Here is a 22,472-nt window from a genome sequence, read left to right as displayed (position 1 = left end):
TTTTTGCTGTTTAAATACTTTACACTAGTTCTTCGGTGGAGGAAACAGGGTGCTTGTTGCAGTACCCTACCCCCACTTGTGCCTGTTTTTTTGCTGTAAGCTTGACTGGAAGTGCACAGGGTCCCTGCCGAGCAGGTCTCCTGTGCAACAGCTCATTCCCTAAACTGTACCCTTTGTCTCCCAATTAGCACCACTTCAGTACCCCTTGTAAGTCCCTAGTAAATGGTACCCCTCGTACCTAGGGCATTGGCACTGAAGAAAGACCCCAAGGGTAGCAGCATGAATTGTCACTCCAGGGTCTTCTAACCAAGGTCCAGCACTCTGCTATTGCCGACTGCAAGCCTTGGTGTAAACAAAACTGAAGAGTCAACATGGCACACATCGCTGTGTGCCACGCCCATAGACACAGCATGGGATATACCTAAGACACCCCTCTAGCATGCCTTAGCCCTAAGACAGGGTACACTATATCTCTTGTGAGGGAATCTGCATGGGCGGATATGCCCCTGCAATATCCATGTTGATTCATGGTTATTTTAAGTGACCAGGAAAGCCATAGTAAGTGCATTGACTGGACATTTGTCATTACGAGTTTCCCATCACCATGATGGCTTCAATGAAGTATGGGATGTTTGGTACCAAACATCTCAGCATAATAATCCTGCACAGAATCCAGTGTCAGATTTATTAAAGATAGCACTCTGCTTTGTGTCCGCCAAACTGAGTTGAATCACTAAACTAGGTGAGGTGGGCTAGTGGATGCACATAAACTCTGCTGGAAAATTCTAACTGCAGATTCCTCAACTTGTTTATACTCCCCAGGCATCAGATTGGAGTAGGCCATCTCCTTCCCATCAGTAAATGGAATTGGATGGCTACAAGCTGCTGCCATTTCACTCCAGACGTAACGAGCGTAGCCGCATATAAGAGCTACCCTCTCATGGTCACAGTTGCTTTCCATTTCTGCCTACCACATGGCATTTGAGAGTTATTTGATCTTTTGGCCAAGCATTTTTCCAAATTCATCAAGTGTGCAGGGGAAATATCACCCCCTAAAACATCACAGTTTAAACCGTGTAGGGACTGTCACAAACCGATATCTGTGACGGACCCTCAACAAGTTTGTTTGTTTTACCTGGTGTCAGACTACAACTCCATGACCTACAAATACAGCGCCAAGATAACCTCGAAGGTAATTTGGGAAGGTGAGGCCAAACTTTGTCGTCAAACACACAACAACTCCATGCCACGACCAGTCGAAGGAAAGGTTACATTCCCACTTCCGAAGTCATTCCTGCTGAATCCTCACAGTGGAAGTCTTCCAGTGAATCTAAGAAAAAGCTTAACTCAAAGCAGGACTCGGACTCTTCCAGCCTGTTTCAGACTCCAGAGAGGGTACAAGGGTGTCAGCGTGCATCTGCTTTCACTCCCGAACTCCATTGCAGCAGACTCCGATAGATTGGTCCCGGAGCAGAATTGCCAGGTCCATCAGTGACACTGCAGCAAGCAGAGGCCCTTCTGTATATATTTGGCACTTTATCGGGCTTTCCAGGGAGGCATAAAGCCTTTGGACAATACTTTTGATTCTGATACTTTACCTTTGAAGAAGCTGGCTTAAGTAGTGCCACCAATCTCAGGGCACACCATGTAAAACGTCCAGACAACCCTAAATGGTTTAAAGGGCTTACTTTAAAAATCTTAAGTGCTCTATTTTTGGAGGTGTGGTCAAGCAGCTTACAGTTATCAAAGAGAAGTGTTAAGCATTTCTTGTACAGACACAGTCAATACATTGTTGTGAGAAGTTGGCCTGATGTGCAGTGCTCACTATTCTAGTGATCACTATATATCAGTCCAAACAACCCTTATTGATGATTGGTTGTAAGTCAACCTTATAGACCAGCTATCCTAGTAGCATGGATACGAGCAGTCTAAGGCTAAGACTCTAGAGGGCGTGTTAAGCCAGCTGTTTTACCATCACATTACCCCTTGAACACCCAGTGAAAGGACACCACACAAGTGTTATGAAAATAAACAGTGTATTTATTAGAATCACAACAACCCTGTACTCTTTATGAGGACAGGGTGCTAGGCACACAACAAAACTCTTACGAAAATACTTAAGTTAGCACAGTATACACAAATGCCCGAGGGGCACGAAAAACCATATACTCTAAAACTGGAATGCGAAATTACTAGCAGGTAAGTACAGTACTAATAGGCTTTGGAATCGCTAGGACTTGACTAGGGAATCGTTAGATTACTTCTAGGAGACCTAGGGGACTCGGGTGCAGAGTGTGCACTCTCACGCGGGATGCGGGACAAAGTCTATGGAAGCTAGTAAAGGCAAAGTTAGTGTTCACGGGCGAACCCGACCTGGTAGGGAGAAAACGACAGTGGATCCTGACCCTTGGATAGTGAGGCTATGCTGGGACACCGAAGTTACCTAGCCCAGGGGCTGCAGCTGCATAGGTCTCAAAAGACGTCGGGAATCCTCGTTGCCGGACCAGGAGCCTGGAAGAAAGATGCTGGCAGGCGACCAGTGAAGATTGTTCGAGTTGATCCAAGCCTGGATCTGGAAGAAGGATGACACCTGAAAGCAGAGGGGACCAAGTTCGTGACTACTAGCCAGTAGTCAGTGGGCACCAGGAGGGCACCGGATGGTAGTCACCTCGACTAGGTGAGTGGGCGACGCTGGCTCTGCAGATCTCACGGACCAGGAGGCGTTGTCGGCGACCAGGATGGAGAGGCGAGCTGTCCCACGATGGATGAAGCTGTCGGCGTCGAAGTTACCCAGGATTGGGCAACAAGCCTTGGCTAATTCAAGCCCACGCGGTGGACTCAAAATGGCGTCTTGAGTGGACCAGGAGGGTCCGGGTTGCTCCTCTTCGGGAAGGGAGCAAGGGCCAGTCTGGAGCAACCAGACCAGCAGCAGTGATGTCGTCGGGCGTCGTTCAGAAGGCCACAAGCCAGCGGGCTGGTAGCCAAACAACGCGGTGAGCAGCAAAAAGCAGAAGGGCCCCACGCCGATCGTGGTGATGCTGGGGGGCTGGTCTTCGGTGCTGGAGCTGCTCAGGGTCGGGGCTTCTCGGACCCCAAAGCACTCACCAGGAAATTACTCGGCGGGCTTGCTGTGCAGAAGTCGTGCAGTCTTGAAGATGGCCGGTCCCTCGAGGTCTCGTCGCACCCACGGTTCTCAGCTTGGCTGTAGAGGTGGGTAGAGGTCAGAGGTGCCAGGGAAGCCGGTTCTCGTCGAGCTGGGCAGTCAGATTCCGGAGGAAGGACTTGCAGCAGACCGCAGTGTTCTTTAGATGGTGCCTGCGGATGCAGGGTGACTACTCCTTAGTCACAAGGGAGAAATCTTAGGAAGAAGTCTTGAGTTCCTTTCGTGGAAAGTAGTTTCAGGATTCAAAGATGATCTGATTTGGAAGGGGGCCAGTCTCTACCTTTATCTGGGAAAAGGGGGCTGGCACGCGACTAGGTCCTGCCCTATGGGTGGGACCAGGAGGGGGGTGGTTACACCCACTTCCTTGGCGGGCTTTTCCCCAGCACAGGGTCTGGAGTGTCCCTGGAACTGGTTCAAGCCAGCCTATGCACAGTGAGCACCGGGGTGCCACGTGCAGTCACCTTCCTCTGAAGCCCTGCCTACCTACAATACACAAAATCCTGTCTGGGACGGTGCTGGCACCGCCCCTGGCAGGAAACCCTTTGTCCTTATCTCCTGCTCTGGGAGGACTCCCAGCAGCAGGAGGGCAGACTTGTGTCTCGGTGGCAGCATCCATTTTGTGGAGCTGAGGCTCTGTTTGACTTTAACCGGGGTTAGGGGTTACATACATGTCGTGTCCCTCTAGAAGGGTGGAATGCTAACCCCGTCGCCAGAATTGGCGAGGGGTTAGTATTCCAATTCGTATGACACCTTACTCGACATGTTTTGATAAAGCGATACCAGAGTTGGCATATATCCGCGAGGATTATAATGCACTTAAGAGTATATGGTATGCGATATCATGGAAATGGCTAAGGGATGGATCCCGAAAGCCGCAGACAGGCTCAGCTCATGCCAGAGCACCATCTCACACGATTCCAAGCACTCTGCCTTCAGGATTGTTAAGGCCTGCCATAGGAGTGACTGATAGGAGATCTGTGTGTCCATTTTAGGGTTAGATATAGGTATACTATATCTAAAGCAAAGGGTGATTACACCACCTTGCCCCAGCTGTCAAGCAGCCAGTTGTGTCAGATTTGGATGGCCAGCCAGGGGTGGCATAATACATGCTGCAGCCCCTGGTAGGCCCTGGGTACACCTATGCCCTGGGTACCTAAGGTACACTGTACAGGGACTGATAAGGTGACTCAGTATCCAATTGGATATGTACCTAGGGTACATGGAATCCATTTTAACAGAGAGAGCAGTGGGCCTGAGGTCCTGAATAGCAGGGCCCCAGGTCAACTAAGTCAGAAAACCAGCAAAACACCAGGCAAAAAGTTGGGGGCAACCATAGTCAGGGATCTACCTTCCTACAATTGTTCACACACTCAATAAGAAATTCAAGACCAATTTATATAAAGTAGATTTTTATATGAATTTATACTAGATGTTTAGAATAACAATCGGAGATAGCAATTTTAGAAGTAAACAATATAATAACTCGAACAACAGTTTTGAGGCATTAGCCTCAAGTGCTACAATGTTAACCTTTGGAAGGAAAAACGCATGTAGTAAAACGGTACTTGCAGTTGGAGTTCAGAGGTGCCCTTTGGGACTTAAGGTGCTATGGGGCCAAGGTCCAAAGGACCACTAGCAGTTTCACTTTATCTACCCTGGTGTGTCTGGGTGCAGATAGATGCTGGCTGAGACAGTAGCCTTGAGTGTTACAATGGTAAAGTCAAGGGAACCTGAAAGAAAGGAGCTGCAAAGGGGGACAAGTCCGGCTGAACCCAAAGGGAAACTCATTTTGTGGGAGCCCCTAAGCCAAGGGTATGCAGTAAGTTGTAAACTCAGGCTGGGGGGGCTAGGGTGCAGAGATGCTTGGCTAACTGGCCTCTTGCATTTGACTCTCCCATGGTTGTCAGTAGATCTGCAGTGGGGAGAAAAACAAAACAGCTGGGCCATTCTGGTCGTGGTTCCCATGTGGTCTGAAGTCCTACGACATGCACTAAGTCTTGTGCTTTAGATTTATGTTCAAAGGGCAGAATTTGGAGCAGGTGCTCCATCTCGTCCCAGTGCGCCCTGTCATACCTTGTGAGCAGCGCTTGCGACTTAAGAGTTGCGCCAGAAGTTTGCTGCCTGAGAGGTTTCAATTTTCCCTGAAGCATCAAGAAGCTTAGATTCTTTATCTGGGGGTGGACTATTTCCTGTAGTTTGGGAGTTGATCCTTTTATGTGCGTTGGACATCACTAGGGAGTGCAATGGTAACTGTCCAATTATATGTACACTGGGTCAGAAGGTGCTGGCTTGTACATTTTATCTACCCTAGGGGTAAGGATACGGGTCCTGCCGGGGTCATTAAATATGTCATCAACATGCCTGATCATACCCTTGAGCATGGGGAGTGTGTGCGATGACTTCTGTGTGCTGCTAAGGGTTTCAATAAGGAAATCCTCTTTAAGGGATTCTTTCTTCAGGTGTACACCATGGTAGTTGGCAGCTCTACATAGCAGTTCTATGTAACCTACGCTGTCATTTGGTGGAGAGGGCTTGGTAGGGTACAGGTCAGGGTCCTTTCCTGTGGGATTGTCAGTATTATAATCTGAAAGAAACAGTTTCCTTTGAACTACCCAATGAAGAAAGATTATGCATAGGCTGTGGGGTTTTAGGTTTAAACCTATAATAACTGATAAAACCACACTGAAAGATAAATAGCCCTCACCGGTGAAAACATATAAACACTGAAAAAACACCTGCACAACCACAAACTAAATGCCATTCAAAGAAAGGAAAAAGAGAGTGAAAGAATAATTATTTCCTTCCTGAAGGTGTCAATACAATGTAACTTTGTTAAACAAGCTAGCAGTAAGGAAGACTGGCTAACATTATTCTGCTTGAGTTTTGTTCTTTAGGGATGCCACTAAAATATGATTTCTTCTTCCTTTTACTTTTTTCAGTTTTGTGCCCTTTGGCCTAAAGATGCAGGGTTTCGTTTCATGTTTTAGGTCTAGTTTAATTATTTTATAAACTGTAGAGAATCAGAAAATATCAAACTCATATTAGATATTTTGGCTGCATTTGATTCTTTCACTGATAGGTAAAATGGCTGGTTTCATAAAAATCTTTCCTAATATGTGTCATCACATTTACCCACAGTGAATGGGTAAAAACCCTTAATACATCAGACCATAGTTTCTAGTGGGTCAGTATTGATAGTAGGTGAATTGCCAACGCTTCAGGCTTTAAACATTCAATGCAAGGTATAGTGACAAGTATATATATCACCAAGCATCTGGGATAGTGGTGAAAACATGACACCAGACTTTCGGAAAGCATTGAACTCAGTGTCACTTGTAATGCTCTGCAAAAAAGGTTCTTTCCAAGTTCAACAAAGATTGGAGTGATGTTGTTTGTATTTGGAGTGATTCAGCTACGTATATAAAAAAGATGTGCGATGACCTGTCAAAATTGATATCCGAGCTGAAGTGATTCCCTGTAGGAGATCTTTGCCACTTGTTAGATGGTATGATGAAAGCATCTTTACCATCTTCAGAGTTAATAAGGGATGCTATTGACTTTTTAGTCCATTCTGGTGCACTGTTTTCTTATGCACAGGAACTAAAACGCAAATATTTATCATTTCGTGCTTTATGTGGCATCAAAGAAAGAGTCATCCCAACTGTGTCCCTTAGCTGATGGTTCTCAGCCCAAGGGGCTATGAATGCTGAGAGGGCCTTTTCATAGAAGACTACATGGGAAGGAAAGAGCAAGCGCACAGGACCCAAAGACTCACTGAAGAAATATTGTATGGTGTACCACAATAAGAATAATGTGCAAAAATCTATTTGGACCTTATATACACTATAAGTACACTGTCTATATACCATGTTCTTTCAGTGCAGAAAGCAAGCAATAATAAAAGCAAAACGTTCCATAAACACCGGAAAAACACTTTTTGTTGTTTTTAGTGGCGCGAAAATGTGTAACCACTGATAACTTTTTTAAGATATTGAAAACACTGAAAAAACCCCACCAGAATTTACCCAAAATGAAAACTGAAAACAGGAAAGCCTAATTATACACCTGGACTCAAGCAACACACACTATAAACCCCTTCACATACACCATACATTGGAGGGAGATACAGTAGGAAGCACAAGGTCACAAAGCAAGATTATAAAAAATTGAAAAATGTATTGATCAATATATCAAAACGAAGTACAGGAAAAAATAAGCGTTATTTCTAAGAAAAAAAACAATCTAAAACCATATTAAAAAAACCTTATGCATTACAACACGTCTTTAAAAACAAGACTGCATGTTACATATACGTAGTTGGTAAAATTCATATGTAGTCTGACTAGATAAATCAATTTCTAACGTAAAACTCTAAAAAAAAAAAAATGTGTATCATCTAACATAAATAGTACACATAAAAGACAGTACACTTTGTCATTGACAAGATACACATCCGTAATTAAACAGTGTAAAGCAGTAGAACCCTATATCGCACAATTATTTAGTCATCTGTGGTTCCAGCCTTGTGACGGATTGTGTTATGTGGTGTTGACACATTTCGATGGAAAGTATTATTGAACCATGTTTTACAAGACCATATATGAGACTCTTGCTCAAATAATTTTTCTTACACTTGTCAAACAATCAAACAAAGGACGCCACATACCACACAATCCGTCACAAGGCTGGAACCACAGATCACTAAATAACTGTGCGACATCAGGTTCAACTGCTTTACAATGTTTAATTACTGATGTGTATCTTGTCAGTGACAAAGTGCACTGTCTTATGCGTACTCTATGTTAGATACTGCTTTTTTTATTAGAGTTTTGTGTTAGAAATCGATTTAGCTAGTAACACTACATATGAATATTGTCAATTATGTATATATAACATGCAGTTTTTGACTATGTGTTGTAATGCATACGGTTTTTAGGTCTCGGCTAGTAATGCGCTGAAAGCGCGTTCTCGCCAGAGAACTATTGTCGGCGTCTCAGCAGTCTGAGAACACCGAAGTGGGACAAGACCTGTCCGCGCGCAGCGTTTCCCCATAGGATAACGTTGTGCGCGCGGCCAGGTCTTGTCTCCACAGCATCGCAGGGCTGACCGGATTGCGTCGCGCGCCTCTCTGGAATGCAGGGGGAGTCTGCATACCAGCGCGCGGCGCCGATAAAAGCTTTGCTGAGCGGGCTGGGCTGCACACAGCCATTCCAAGGGCGCCTTCACTCCCCCCTCGCTGCATGGCAATGTTAGATGTCACTTCCCATTGGTTAGCTCCAAGCTAAACGAGCTAATCCCCTATCGGAGTGAAGAGACTAAACGCTCATGCCGGTAATGTGAGGAAGGCAGCTCCTTATTGGTTAAATACATACATTACGGACGGCAGGGGAGAAAGAAGGTTGTTTACACTCTGGTCCGCACAATGTCGTCACTGGCACGCCGCCTCCCGCCCGAAAGGAAAGAAAACACTAAAGCATATGTGCGCGCTATCTCCTTCGTGATAGGACAGTGGTGGGAAGGCTAAAACACCAATAGGCTACTAGAGCTCCATTGCTGCCCTAATGCTCCCGAAATGCGCGTGGTGGTTAACTGCGCGTGTCAATCACACCGGTGTCTGAGTTTAATCTACAGATGGATCCTGTCTAGTTCTTAGGGGGAGTTAAGGAAACCCTATCCTACAGGGCTGCATTTGATAAAAAAAGGGTGAATTATAAAGATCTTAATCTAATTCCCCGTCTATGTGAATGGTGCATAACTGATGTGAGAACCATCACTCCTATCCAGTACCCATATGGTGTAAGTGTTCATCATAAATATTTCTTTGTTGGAATTGGATGCTATCCTAATCCGGACAGTATTGCGTGTTCTGTTCCAAGATTGCTGTATGATGGGTCGTGCAGATGTCACGGAGGATGTTTGCATTGGTTTGGACTAGTGACTTGTACTGCTGCGGTATTGTTTGCAAAGCTTCGCTGTACGGCTTGTTGTTATAGTCTATTGCTTTTTGGTTTTGTTTTATAATAGTTGTAATGCTTTTATTATGTAACCTCTGTGGCATCAGTGTTCACTTGCATCTTGTGGCCATTCTCCACTCCTGACCCATGTCTGCTCTTCACTGTCCTCTCCCCTGGTAAACTGCCCCTAAGATCCCTCCCCATCTGCCCCGATGTTGCTAGGTCCTCAGATCCCTCTTCTCCGGACTTGAGCTCATGTTCTCCCCCCTGTCCTGCTCCACTGTGTGGGTGGCTCTGTGTGTATGGGGGTTACTCTATATGAATGACTGTGTGGGTGGCTCTGTGTGTGTTGCTCTGTATGTGTGTGTGTGGGTGGCTTTGTGTGTGTGGCTCTGTGTGTGGGTGTAAATGCAATAAGTCTCGCATTTGCGAGCGATTAAGCTATTGGCATTGTAAATGACAATGCCTTTTATTTATGTTTTGAAAAAAAAAACATTAATAAAAATAATGTCATGAGCAATGCCAATAGCTCTAACATTAACAATGCCGAGACCATTGCATTGTAAATGCTTGTTTATATTGTTTTTTATTCTTTTTATTCTTAGAAATAACGCTCATTTCTTCCTGTATTTCGTTTTGATATATTGATCAACACATTTTTCTATTCTTGATTTGTGACCTTGGGCTTGCTACTATATATCCCTCCAATGTATGGTGTATGTGAAGTGGCTTATAGAGTGTGTTGCTTGAGGCCAGTTGAGTAGATGTGGCCAGGTGTATAATCTTTCTTCATTGGGTAGTCCAAAGGAAACTCTTTCTTTTTTATATGGTCTCATTGTACCCTATTTCTTTGGTTTTAAGGGGTCCCTCTCTTCTTTACCAAAAAGGTATTATAATCTGCCCATGGGTCTGAGAGTAGCGATGCATTGTCTCCATCCTCATCATCCTGATCTTCAGGTGTATGTGGTGCTAGGTGCTCAGGTGAAATTTAAAGATTGAGGCTGAGGAGAAGGAGATGGAAGGGGAGGAGGAGAAGGATTAGTCACAACATTCTTCCTCTTTAAAGGAATGTGGTAAGTCTCCTCTGTGCCCGGTTTCCTTTTGAGTGTCACTTTTGTGGTAATATGTCTAGTAGTTGGATGGATATACAACTGTCTCTGTTTCGGATCCGGTTTAGTCGCTGGAGCATCGAAATGCTGTTCTTGAGATGGAAAAGGCCCGTCCGATTGTTTTGGTGCCGAAAGTTTAGATGCTGATGGTTTTAGTGCTGTGGTTTTGTATCCTGATGATTTCGGATACAAAAGTCTTTTCGGCACGAAGGGAACAGGTCAGAGTCTGCCTTCGACTTCGAAGGTTTCGGATCGGAGCCCGTTTTTGGGTAGTTTGGCTCGGAGTCCAAAGGCTTTTGGGTGTGTTTCGGTACTGAGCTGGAGGGCAGGGTGCCGGAAACATGTTATCGGTGCCGACCGAGGCCCAGAGGCGGGGTTTGGACCAGAGCCGCCTTCTTGGACTGAGGTGGACTTTGGGGCAAGGGAGGATCTGTACTCATGGTACGCTGCCCTTGCAGGATTTCGTCTTCTCCCTCGGAGCCATAGTCTGAGATGGAGATGGGATCCTGTTCTTCGGCTCCCATGGCGTCTCCGGTTTCTTGTTCTGAATCTTCTCCGAAGAGGTCCAGAATGGAACTTGCGCATTGGCTCTGCATGTCGCGACTTCGTGCACGACTGTCGCAAAGTGTCTTCTTGGACCAGAAAGCCTTGCACACGTCGCAGTCCTGTTCTCTGTGCTCTGGAGACAAGCACAGGTTGCACACTTCGTGTGAGATGGTGCGAAGAAACTTCGCGTGGCACCGAGGGCAGAATTTGAAAGGAGTTCGTTCCTTTGATAGCGAAGCGGACTGACGTGGGTAGGCCTGACAGACTTCCACGAGCTTCCCAATTGAAAGAGGGTTTTTTAGAAGTAAATAACATACGCGGAAAACAACACGGTCGAGGGGGAGTGTGTTGTGCACAAAGGGAAACCGAAGAAACCGTGTCAAACCGGAGCGCAGAAATTCATGTCCGAACCCGATGGCAGAAAAAAACAATCTACAATGAAGTCGAAGCCCATGCGCATTATCACCGAAAGGAAGAGTCATCTACCTCGTGACTGGAAAAGACTTCTTCAAAGAAAAACAAACTGCAAACATCCGGACCCAACACTACATGGCAGGAATTGCGAAGCATGTGATCTATAGCTCACATGCCTCAAACGATTGTGTTAATACATAATCAGATGTGGCAAATTGCTGGAACAGAAAATATACTGCAAGATTATATAAGTCTATAGGACAGAGCTAATGAAATTAATAACACTATATTATAATCCTGTTAACTGTGTACAAGCATTGCAAGCTAGAGGAGACTTCACTAAACACACCATAAAGCCTATGGCCTTATGAAGCTTTGATTTGCATGTGAAGCTGGAACCATGCTCAAGACTAGAAAGTGTCCAAGCTTAATATTTTATAGGCTAGTTACCCAAGTCAAACTTAAGACCAGTCCAGTGGGTGCCAAACAAGTCTTTCTATACACATCCAGGCAGAGGGTGCAGGAAAATAGGAATTCAGCTTATAAGAGTATTTACTTTGGTCTCTGACCTCTCTGGTTTCCTAGAGCCCATCACAAACTAGCCAAACAGCCCTAGCCCTTCAGATACAAGCATTAAGGACAAAGGAACAGGCAGAGTTCCCCAATGGCTACAGAGTAGGCTGTGGAGCTAGCATGTGCACCTTTAGCTATCTGACCCTGGTGCAAGGGAGTATAAGATTAGTCTCACCTCACTAATCAAGAAATTATTCGCAATCCACAAATTCTACTTTTCTAGTGCACCTCAGACTAGACACAATAGGAAATACTGTTACATTTCAAATGAAAAAGATTTAGAGATATTATCAAGTCAAATAAATTGTGTGGTTATTATTCACCAGCTCTATTAAAAGTAGTACACCACTATGAAGGACCTCTAAGCTCATGTACCTGTTAAAGCTTAACTATACACCAGGAGAACTTGTCTGTGGTAAGCACCAGTAAGGAATACACACAAGAGAATGGCTGACACTTCTAATCAAGCAAACAATTGTTGGTGAAGACTTACAATATGTAAAAATAAAATAACAGAATTTCAAGCCCCCCCTCCCCACTCAGCTTCAAACAGCCTCCTCGCTCGCAGACTTCAGAAAGAGAGTCAAGACTTGGCTCTTCAACGAAGACAGGAGCCAGATACCCCTAGGAATGACAGTGTAGCGCTTTACAAATGCTGTTTGATTGATCAATCGCCATAAATTCCAATATTCTGTGTTTGCAGCACGATGCCCGATGACAAACAAAGGTAAATTATACGAAGAGAACAGATACATGGTTATGTTTTTTTTGTTTTTTTACCTGTGAAGAGACATTCCAGCTGATGATGTTTCAGGCAAGTAATCAACCAATGGTGACCAACATCCTCCAGTAGGAGGGAAAGGTAGTGGCTCTCCCTGATTATGCTCCATCACTTTCAGTCTCCACGTTGAATAAAGAGGCATTGAATCACCTATTAAAAACAATTCATCAGTTAAGTCTACATTACTGCATTCTTCCAAGCATTTAGTGATATATAAAAAAAATGTAACCATAAAAAGGAGATTAATATGTTATATGGAGAATCTGTAAGACAAATTGGCTACGTGCAAAATATTGGAATCATAGGTTTAATTAATCACTCTAGATTTTTCTAACATGTCATCGTGTGTCACGTTCTGTTCCAGGAGTAGACTTACATCAATGCACTATCCTAGGTCTACCAAATAAAATTTACATCTTGATACTGGTTTCCACATGTTTTTTCAAAAGGAAGTGCAATTTAACCTATTTACAATTTCTTATATTTTTTAGACACTAATTTTGGAATAAGGCTAAGCCATAGCTAAAAATGCAGCAGACCGAAAACCATGCTGAGAACTTGAAAAATACCAGCAAAGGAGATAAAGAACACCACAAATGAAAAGTGGAGGAACATCAGAGGGAATCTCCAGATAATTACTACCTTGTTTCCCATTAATCCTTGACTGGGGAAAGCTAGGGCAAAAATAATGTTTCACTTGGTCATCTGATTCAAAAACATGGAGCAAGAGAAGAACAAACAAGCACGTCCTTCGTACTATCGTAAGATGAAGTTTGCGCACTCGTTTGTACCTGCCTGCTATGTTCAAGGTTTTAAAAACTCTCCTCTGGAGGAAGACTAAAGCCTGAACCCTAAAGCCTGAAACTCTGACTCTCTCCTGATAATGGCCACTGTCTGCATCAACAACTTTAAAACATTTATCTTTTTTCAAAATGAGACTAACATTTTTCAACATGCAGGTGCAGCACAAGCAAGAAAAGAAATAGTAACACCCCCCCCCCTCCTTTGGGGAAACATTACATGAATTTCTCAATGTATGCCTATATTATTACTTGAGTTTCCAACTACCTCTTCTAGCAGTTCCTCAATATTCTGGTTACTTCAGACATGTAAAACATTAAACTGGCAAATGTTTTTTTTCATTTTTAAACACATTATTCACCAAGCCAAAATAGTTTAACAGAGATGCCAACTGTATCACATAAAGAGGAAAGGAGAAACATAAGTAATGCATATGAATCTAAAAGGAAGCAGAAACTGTATCCAACTCAGTGTTGTGCAATCAGATTGGAAGGTGGCCAATTGTCTAGTTTCTCTTCAAAGGCATCCCAAAACTTTATTTGGCAGAAACTCCAACCATCAAAACAATAAAGGTTCAAAAGAAGCCAAAAAATTAAGCTGTGAGTATCCAGATGCAGTTCAAAGACTCAAACCGGAGGTCCTGTAGGGACACACACCAAAGTAGATCAACTAAAGATGCAACTGACCTTTACAAGTATTTTCTACAGGGAAATTCAGAGTAGTGCCATGAAGTGCCCTTGGTGTATCAAACTTTAGATGCCCTTATTTCAACATTTGAACAATCACAGTCAAAGACTTTGATGGTTAAGCACCCATGGGACCACTGGGCATCCAATGGAACCAAAGGCTCCATAAGTTTTAAATAGAATTTAGAGTACGGTGTAACCACAACTTTACTTTGCGAGATATCCTTAATCTTAATAGTGTTTTAAACAGCACCTGGATTCAGGTTGCCAGCCCAGCATGCAGAACACAATTTCAAAGGCAGCGGTGATGAACACAGATCTGTCTTTATGAGGCTGAATGAGGGAAGACCAGGACGCCTTAAGGGTACTAAATGGTGGGTGTTTTTCTGTCTTATTGCAAATGAAGGCAAAAAAGCCTCACAATGTCCTCAGGTAATGTTTTGTCACTGTTTTTTATGTCTGGGTGTCTCAGTCAATTTAGACCACTTACACACAGCTGTTAAGAAGACAGGGCCGTTTTCTGGGTTTTTCTTCACACAAGGGACTAGCGCTCCTGTTCTCCTACTAATGTTACTGCCGGTCTTAGCAGCAAGGTTTTCCCAAAGACTCGAAGTTAAAAGTCTAGCAATTTACTGCTTCTTGCAAATGTCACTTGGAACCTTTGAGTAGAGTTCCCTTACAGTCTGTCATAATGAATGTTTTAGCTCAAAGCAGCCAATTACTTTTTTTGCAGGTACAAGGCAGAAAGTCTGAGCCATAAATAAACAAAAAAAAACCACAGGCTAAAATTAAACATTTTTCTCTCGTAGTGCAAAAGAACAAGTTACTTACCTTCGGTAACACTTTTTCTGGTGGATACAGTATCTGCCTGTGGATTCCTCACCTTGTGAATATCCCCTGCGCCAGCAGCATTCAGTAATTTTTTGTAGCTCTCCACGCAGACGAGGACGACTCCACTGAAGCATGGCTCTGCACGCGGCTCCGCTGACGTTACTGGAGCCATAAGAGAGCCTCGTCGGCGTGATGACGTCCGTTCCGGCCTTTTTTCTGTGCCTTCGAGGCACACGGACGGACCGACAACAATATATATATATATATATATATATATATATATATATATATATATATATATATGCAGTATACACAGTACATAATATTCAAACCAAGACACAGTGTGAAGTCAATGCAGGAAAGCAAAAGAATAACACACTTCCTTTGACAGTAACAGATAGATTTTATCACATTATCACTATTGTAGGTATACAAGGGTGGACAACGGGGAGGTGGGTGGGTCAGTGAGGAATCCACAGGCAGATACTGTATCCACCAGAAAAAGCGTTACCGAAGGTAAGTAACTTGTTCTTCTGATGGATACATCTGCCAGTGGATTCCTAACCTTGTGAATAGAGTCCCAGGAAGCAAACAGAAAGCAGACGAAGAACCTTCAGGACTGGAACGACCGCTCCATTGTAAAACAAGGGAATCATTTCCTGTATGTCTAGAATCCTCTGAGGAGGTGGGAATGCGCGACACACAGTAGTGTCCAGTACTGCCCCTATGAACAGGTTGCGCTGAGAGGGCACCAGGTGAGAATTGGGCACGTTTATCGAAAAACCCAATTCGTACAACAGCTGAGTTGTAACCTGCAGATGATGAAGCACCTTCTCTGGCGACTCCGCTTTGATCAGCCAGTTGTCTAGATAGGGGAAAACTGGAATCTCCGATCTTCTGAGATGGGCTGCCACCACTGCCATCACCTTGGTGAAGACTCGAGGTGCAGTAGTAAGTCCAAACGGGAGGATCGCAAACTGGTAGTGTTGCGACCCTACCGTAAAATGGAGATACTTCCTGTGCGAATTCAGGATCGGGATATGGAAATACTCATCCTGCAAGTCGATCGACACCATCCAGTCGTCCTGTTGCAGCGCCTGAAGAACCTATGCAAGGGTGAGCATCTTGAACTTCTTCTGCTTCAGAAAAAGGTTCAAGATCCTGAGTTCCAAGATTGGACGTAACCTGCCATCCTTCGTGGGTATCAGGAAATAAAGGGAGTAGCATCCCTGACCCCTTTCCCCCTCTGGAACCACCTCTATCGCACCTTTCTTTAGTAAAGTTAGAACTTCCTCCTGCAGGAGAAGAAGATGGTCCTCTGAGCAAGCCCCTTGCCAAGGAGGATAATTTGGAGGGAATTCCCGAAAGGGAAGAGCATACCCATTTTCTACAAGATTGAGAACCCAAAGGTCTGTAGTGACCGAATCCCAATCTTGCAGAAAATGAGTAAGCCGACCCCCCACAGGAGAAATGCGTTACTTACCTGTAACTGCAGTTATCCAGTATTAGTGTCTTTCATAGATTCACATGCCTGAATCATTCCCCGTCGTCGAGACGGGAGCCTCCGGTATATAAAAAAGTAATGTCCTAGAGACATACATAGAAAAGAATAGGCCTAAGGGTCTCACCTTAGTAGCCTATCCACGGCCTTTTGCAGGAAGGACCTGTGGTAAATAAATAAATAATACCCTATTTTTGAATGTATGAATGAATAACAGATAGCTCAATAAATAAGAGTCAAAATTCGAGGTAGTAGGAGTTTCGCAGGTTTATTACAGCATAAAGGACAGGAACAGGACAACCTGCATAGGAATAGGATGACAGGGCCCAGCAGCGCTGCTGGTGTCAGGATCGGGACAAGGAAAAGGGATGCCTTTTTTAATAACAGTGCATGAGCATATATACATAACGCAAACACATAGCATTACATTGCAATAGGCGTAGCAGTGGGTGGAGCAATAGGCGTGACGTGTAGCAGTCGCGAAAGATAAGGGTGAAAAGAGGTGTAACAGGGCGTATACATAGACATGTGATGCAAACGTAACAGAATATGTCATGAATGGGGCGGAAACCATGGAGGGGGCTACCTGAGGAGCCGGGACCTCTAACCTGATGGTGCGCGCAAACTGGCAATGACGTGTTACTAGGAGAAGCTGGGGGCTATGAACTCTGTGCTAGGAGCAGAGACTGAAGTCTGGAGAGTCAGGGCGACATGTACCTAAACTGTATCTAGTATCTGATGTTTAGAGAACATGTTGATATAAACTAGAAGTTAGGAGGGGAAAGGCTAACTTGATTCTAAGACTGGACCATGCATTATTCTACATGTAGTGCGTGATGAAGAATATTAAATGACCATTAAATGCAGTATTTCTCTAACGTGGAGACGTGAAGGCTAGACAATGACGGAAACTATTGATGCGGTTCAGTAGTTTAGGAATGCAGAGAAGGAGGACTGAACTGATAACTGGAATCATAACATATTCTTGGCAGACTCAGAGACTGAGCCAGGGTGAGCCGGGCACTGCGAGGCAGGAAGTAATTGAAGGGTCGAGGATACAGGTGGGGGCTGTATCGCTCCTCAGCGAGGGTTCAGGAGACAGGAACTGAATCTGGTGTCCGGGCCCTTTTGAGGCCTAGAAACGGGGACTTTACAATGGAATAACGTGCACACTGAGAAACGTGGCAGCGTAGCTTTACATAGGCCTGATATTCGTAGTATTCACGAGAACTGGAAACTGGCATACTAGAGGTGGACACAACTGTAATTGCGTCTTTAATCAAACATGGGGAATACATATGCATATTTAATCATGCACACATAACATATGATGGATGACACGTAGTGACACAGAACATGGCAAAATTTACTTTTCCACAGACCAAACAGAGCAGGCCCCAAGGGTCCCACCTTGGTGGCCTATCTGGGTCCTTTTGTAACATCTTATTTGTTTAATCTAGGATTAAAGCAATGTAACCATGGACCTACACATCAGGCAGGACACACCCTGGACCTGATTATATCCAACTTCCCTGGTATTAAATGTTGTGCACCCAAACAATATCCTTGGACAGACCACTTTGTACTTGAGTTCTCTATGCCGATAAATGACTACCGACCTATTTCCCACATACAAATTCCTCCTAAACGCAGACAGTGGCACAAAATAACTAACACTGATTTTGCGCAGAAATATCTCTCTCCCCCTATTCTCTGTACAGATGACATTAATACTGCCCTCTCTACTTGGGATTCTGCAGTCGCTGCCGTGGTACAACAAATTGCCCCGATGAAGACTTTTAAAATTAGTCTAGCCAGGAAGCAAGAGGTCTGGTACTCAGAGGAACTGCGTAATCTCAAACGCTTAGTTAGAAAGGCGGAGAAAACTTGGAGAAAAACCTCCTTGGAGGAAGACAAAATCAAATACAAAACTAATCTTAGTACCTATCATAAAGCCATAAGATCTGCACGGAAAAACCATGTCACTGCCCAGTTAGAAGCAGCCGGCAATGACTCAAAAACTCTCTATCAGATTGTTACAACATTTCTGAAACCCAAAGCGTGTGAAAGTGCAGACATGGCCTCACAACAGCTTTGCGACAGCATCTCCTGCTTCTTCACAGACAAAATCGATGCCATCTACAATAAAATAGAGGCATATAGTTCTGGCATAAGTAGCCAGGATAACCCTACTCTGGTACAGACTGCATCTACTAACATCTATTCTTTCAATGATTTCCCTGAGATATCGTTAGCAGAGGTTGAGAGACTGTTTACGGACATCAAAAGTGGAAGTCCCGCGGACTTGCTTCCAGCCAGACTTATGGGCCCTCTAGGGAGTACACTAGGCCCTGATGTTCAGAAACTGGTGAACCTCTCACTTACATCTGGAGTTGTCCCACAGTGCTGGAAAAAAGCCCTAGTTAGACCCATCAGGAAGAATTCATCTGTTCCTTGGACCAACATGTCTAACCTGAGGCCTATCTCCCTCCTACCATTCTTAGGGAAAATTATTGAAAAACACACCAATAAGCACCTATCCACCTACTTGGAACAGTCTGGTAGCCTCGACCGATCTCAGTCAGGCTTTAGGCCAAAATTCAGTACAGAAACGGCCTTGCTGTCGGTAACGGACGATCTGCGGCTGTACCAGGACAGGGGCTACTCTGTTGTCCTGGTGCTGCTAGATTTATCGGCAGCGTTCGATACGATTTCCCACACCATTCTGATCGAACGACTGTCCAGGAGTGGAATCGGCGGCAGGGCACTGGACTGGATCAAGAGCTTCCTCTCCAACCGCACCCAATCTGTCAGCATGGGTGAGTTTAGGTCGGAAGAGGTTAACATCACCAAGGGAGTACCACAGGGCTCTTGCTTGAGCCCGACTTTATTTAATACCTATGTGGCTCCCCTGGCAGATGTTACCAGAGCTTTTGGGTTCTATCCAGTGTCCTACGCTGACGACACGCAGCTGCTCTTCCCTTTTAAACACCTTTCCCCGGAAATAATACAATCTTTTTCCGATGGGATGAAGGCAGTTGCTAGGTGGATGTCCTCCAACCTCCTTCAATGTAACGTTGGAAAGACGGAGGTGATGCTCTTCGGGGAAGCTAGGATTCAATGGTCCCCCGACTGGTGGCCTTCAGACTTGGGCCCAGTTCCTGAGCCCAAAACAGTAATCAAGAATTTGGGAGTCACATTGGAGCCGGAGCTGACCATGAAGCATAATGTTAACATCACTGTGGGATCCTGTTTCCATGCGATTGGTCTGCTCCGTAGGATTTTTCCTTTTCTACCGGACTCCCATAGGAAAACCTTAGTTCAAGCTCTGGTCATAAGCAGACTTGATTATTGTAACGGTCTTCTGGCAGGTGCAAATGAGGAGGTTCTAGACCGTCTACAGGTGGTACAAAATACCGCAGCTAGGCTGGTGTTAAATGTACCTCCTAGATCCCCCTCCAAACCATTACTTCAAAAACTACATTGGCTACCAATACGCCAACGTGTGAAGTTCAAGACCTGCTGCGTTATACATAAGGGACTTAATCAATTGGGACCAGAGTATCTAGCCAGCAAGTTTGTTCCTTATGCCCCTATTCGATCCCTCAGATCCAGTGACCAGCTGTTATTGAATGTTCCTAGGATAACCAAATCCAGACTAGGTGGTAGGGCCTTGTCTGTAGTAGGCCCTAATCTTTGGAACTCCCTCCCACTTTCACTAAGACAGTGTCATAACCACCTCCAATTCAGAAAATGTCTGAAAACCTTTCTGTTTGGCTCAGTTTAGTTGTTTATTTTCTGGACTCGAAACCTCACAATACTCTCTTTTTAATTGAAATGCTCCTTTGTCAGTTGCGTTACTGGTTGCCAACAGCGCGGAGATACTCCTTCGGGAGTCTATTCACAGCGCTATAAAAACTCGCAAATAAATAAATAAATAAACAAGCATTTGCAATGCAATAGGTCTCGCATTAGGAAAGTTTGAGCTATTGGTATTGTAAATGGCAAAGTTTTTATTTATGTTTTTTTTTTTTTAAATAGCTAAATTAATAGCTTCGTCATTTACAATGCCAATAGTTATAACTTTCGCAAATGTGATACCTATAGCATTTGTAATGCAATATGTTTTGTATTTACAAACCGCGAGAGGACAAAAAAAAGCTCCGGACCACTGCCTCCTCCCAGGCCTTCAAAAGGGACCTCAAAGTTCTCCTCCTCCAGAGACACCTCCAAAAGTAATTCACGTCCTCTTGCTATTTGTGAGGAAGACTTCCCACTACTGATAATTTCTACTTTCCATGACCATGGAAGTGCCTTCCCAGTGTATGCCTGTGATTGGAGGGTCTGCCTTTTTGCAGTATTTTCCATGTACTGGTGTTCGGTGCCCTTTTGTAACATGCACACACCACTCTGCCCTTGCAACACACGGCTGCTACCTCTCACATGTCTTTACCTTTGATACTTGCACAAGTGCCACCTTGCTAATGTAACGCTTGTTCCTGAGCCTGAGTGTCTAGCACTTATTGCAGGACTATACCTCTAATTATACTCTGTTTTCTCTTATAACTGCACACTTGTCACTTTCATTTCCTCTTGTGCACTTTTGACTACCTCATGTATTTTGGTTGCTCACAATTTTTACTCAAGTATTTTGTTTGCTCACGATTGTCACTATTAGCTTTACTACCTCATGTATTTTGGTTGCTCACAATTTTTACTCAAGTATTTTGTTTGCTCACGATTGTCACTATTACCTTTACTACCTCATGTATTTTTGGTTGTTCATAGTTTTTACTACCTCATGTATTTTGTTTGCTCACAATTGTCACTATTACCTTATGTAAGTAACGTATGTTTTTGCAACCTGTTCTTTTGTAATGTTTCACATTATGTTTCATTTCTGTTCCTAATGTGAAGCGCTCTGACGCCTTCGGGTAAAGTCCGCGCTATATAAAAATGGATAAATACATAAATAAATAAATACCGCCTTCGGGTAAAGTCGGCGCTATATAAAAATGCATAAATACATAAATAAATAAATACCGCCTTCGGGTAAAGCCCGCGCTATATAAAAATGCATAAATAAATAAATACCGCAAATCAAACATCCTCGTCACTCTGCCGGCCTGCGACCAGGAAGTCAGGCAGGCCGGCGCGACAACCGGAAACAGGAAGTAGAAGGGCGGGAGCCTACCCCGCCTCCCACGGAAGAGCCGCGATTGGAGCCGTGTTTGGAGCACCGGAGCAGGCAGGAGCCAACCCTGCGCCCCGGTGCCGAAGGAGGGAAGAAGAGTCCTGCTGCCGGGCCCTGCAGCTGAGGAGAGCCGCCGCACGAAGGAAGCCGGTGAGTGGGTTGCTGAGCTGCGGGGGGAGCATGTGTGTGTGTGCGCGCGCGCGTGCGGGGGGCGGGCTGGGTATGTGTGTGTGCGTGTGTGTGTGTGTGTATGTGTCTTGGAGTGCGTGTGTGTGACTGTGGGGGAGGGGGTGTGTGTGAGCGAGTGTCTGTGTGTGCGTGCGTGCATGCAGAGGGGTGGGGGCTGCCTGTGTCTGTGTGTGAGCAAGGGCTGTGAGTTACTCTGCGCATGCGCGGGTCAGACGCGCGCTCCCGCGGTGAAAACTGCAATGGAAATTCGCGTGTCAGATTGGTGTCCACATTCATAAATACGGGCAGCATTAGGTCTGAAGCAGACACTCTCAATGCTCACGCATTGAGAGTACGTCTGCTCGACCTAATGAAGCAGACACTCTCAATGCTCACGCATTGAGAGTACGTCTGCTCGACCTAAAAAGGACCAAATAAAGAAAAACAGCCAATCAGCTACTACCTCCTTCTAGAACCTTCCTGCCAGGAGCCCAAGTCTCTCAGATTTTCGTACGCACCAAGCTAGTTAGGCGTAAACTCATTAGAGAGAAAGGTGAGCCCTGCCAGGGGAGGCGGGAGGGTGCATGTGAATATATGAAAGACACTAATATTGGATAACTGCAGTTACAGGTAAGTAACGCATTTCTTATCCAGTATTTGGGTGTCTTTCATAGATTCACATGCCTGAATCAGAGTAGCGAGCAATACATTATGCACATTCTGTATGGAACATCAGGTATGAGTATGTAGA

At 44.6% G+C, this 22,472-nt stretch overlaps 1 protein-coding gene across 11 annotated transcripts in view; it reads right to left on the bottom strand.

Moving 5' to 3' along the window:
• Positions 1–22,472, bottom strand: part of FRYL (FRY like transcription coactivator) — a 2,496,013-nt gene that overhangs the window by 979,905 nt on the left and 1,493,636 nt on the right. For all 11 annotated transcript variants that reach the window (XR_013608325.1, XM_078678213.1, XM_078678216.1 and 8 more), the window contains one exon: positions 12,540–12,690. Coding sequence is in view for 10 of the 11 variants with exons in the window: in XM_078678213.1 (XP_078534339.1) it covers positions 12,540–12,690 (151 nt within the window). In the remaining variant the exon portion in view is untranslated. The remainder of the gene's footprint in view (positions 1–12,539; positions 12,691–22,472) is intronic.

This window comes from Lissotriton helveticus, chromosome 2_2 (assembly GCF_964261635.1).
Source record: "Lissotriton helveticus chromosome 2_2, aLisHel1.1, whole genome shotgun sequence".
Lineage (NCBI taxonomy): Eukaryota > Metazoa > Chordata > Amphibia > Caudata > Salamandridae > Lissotriton > Lissotriton helveticus.
This window is presented reverse-complemented; position numbering and strand designations above follow the sequence as displayed.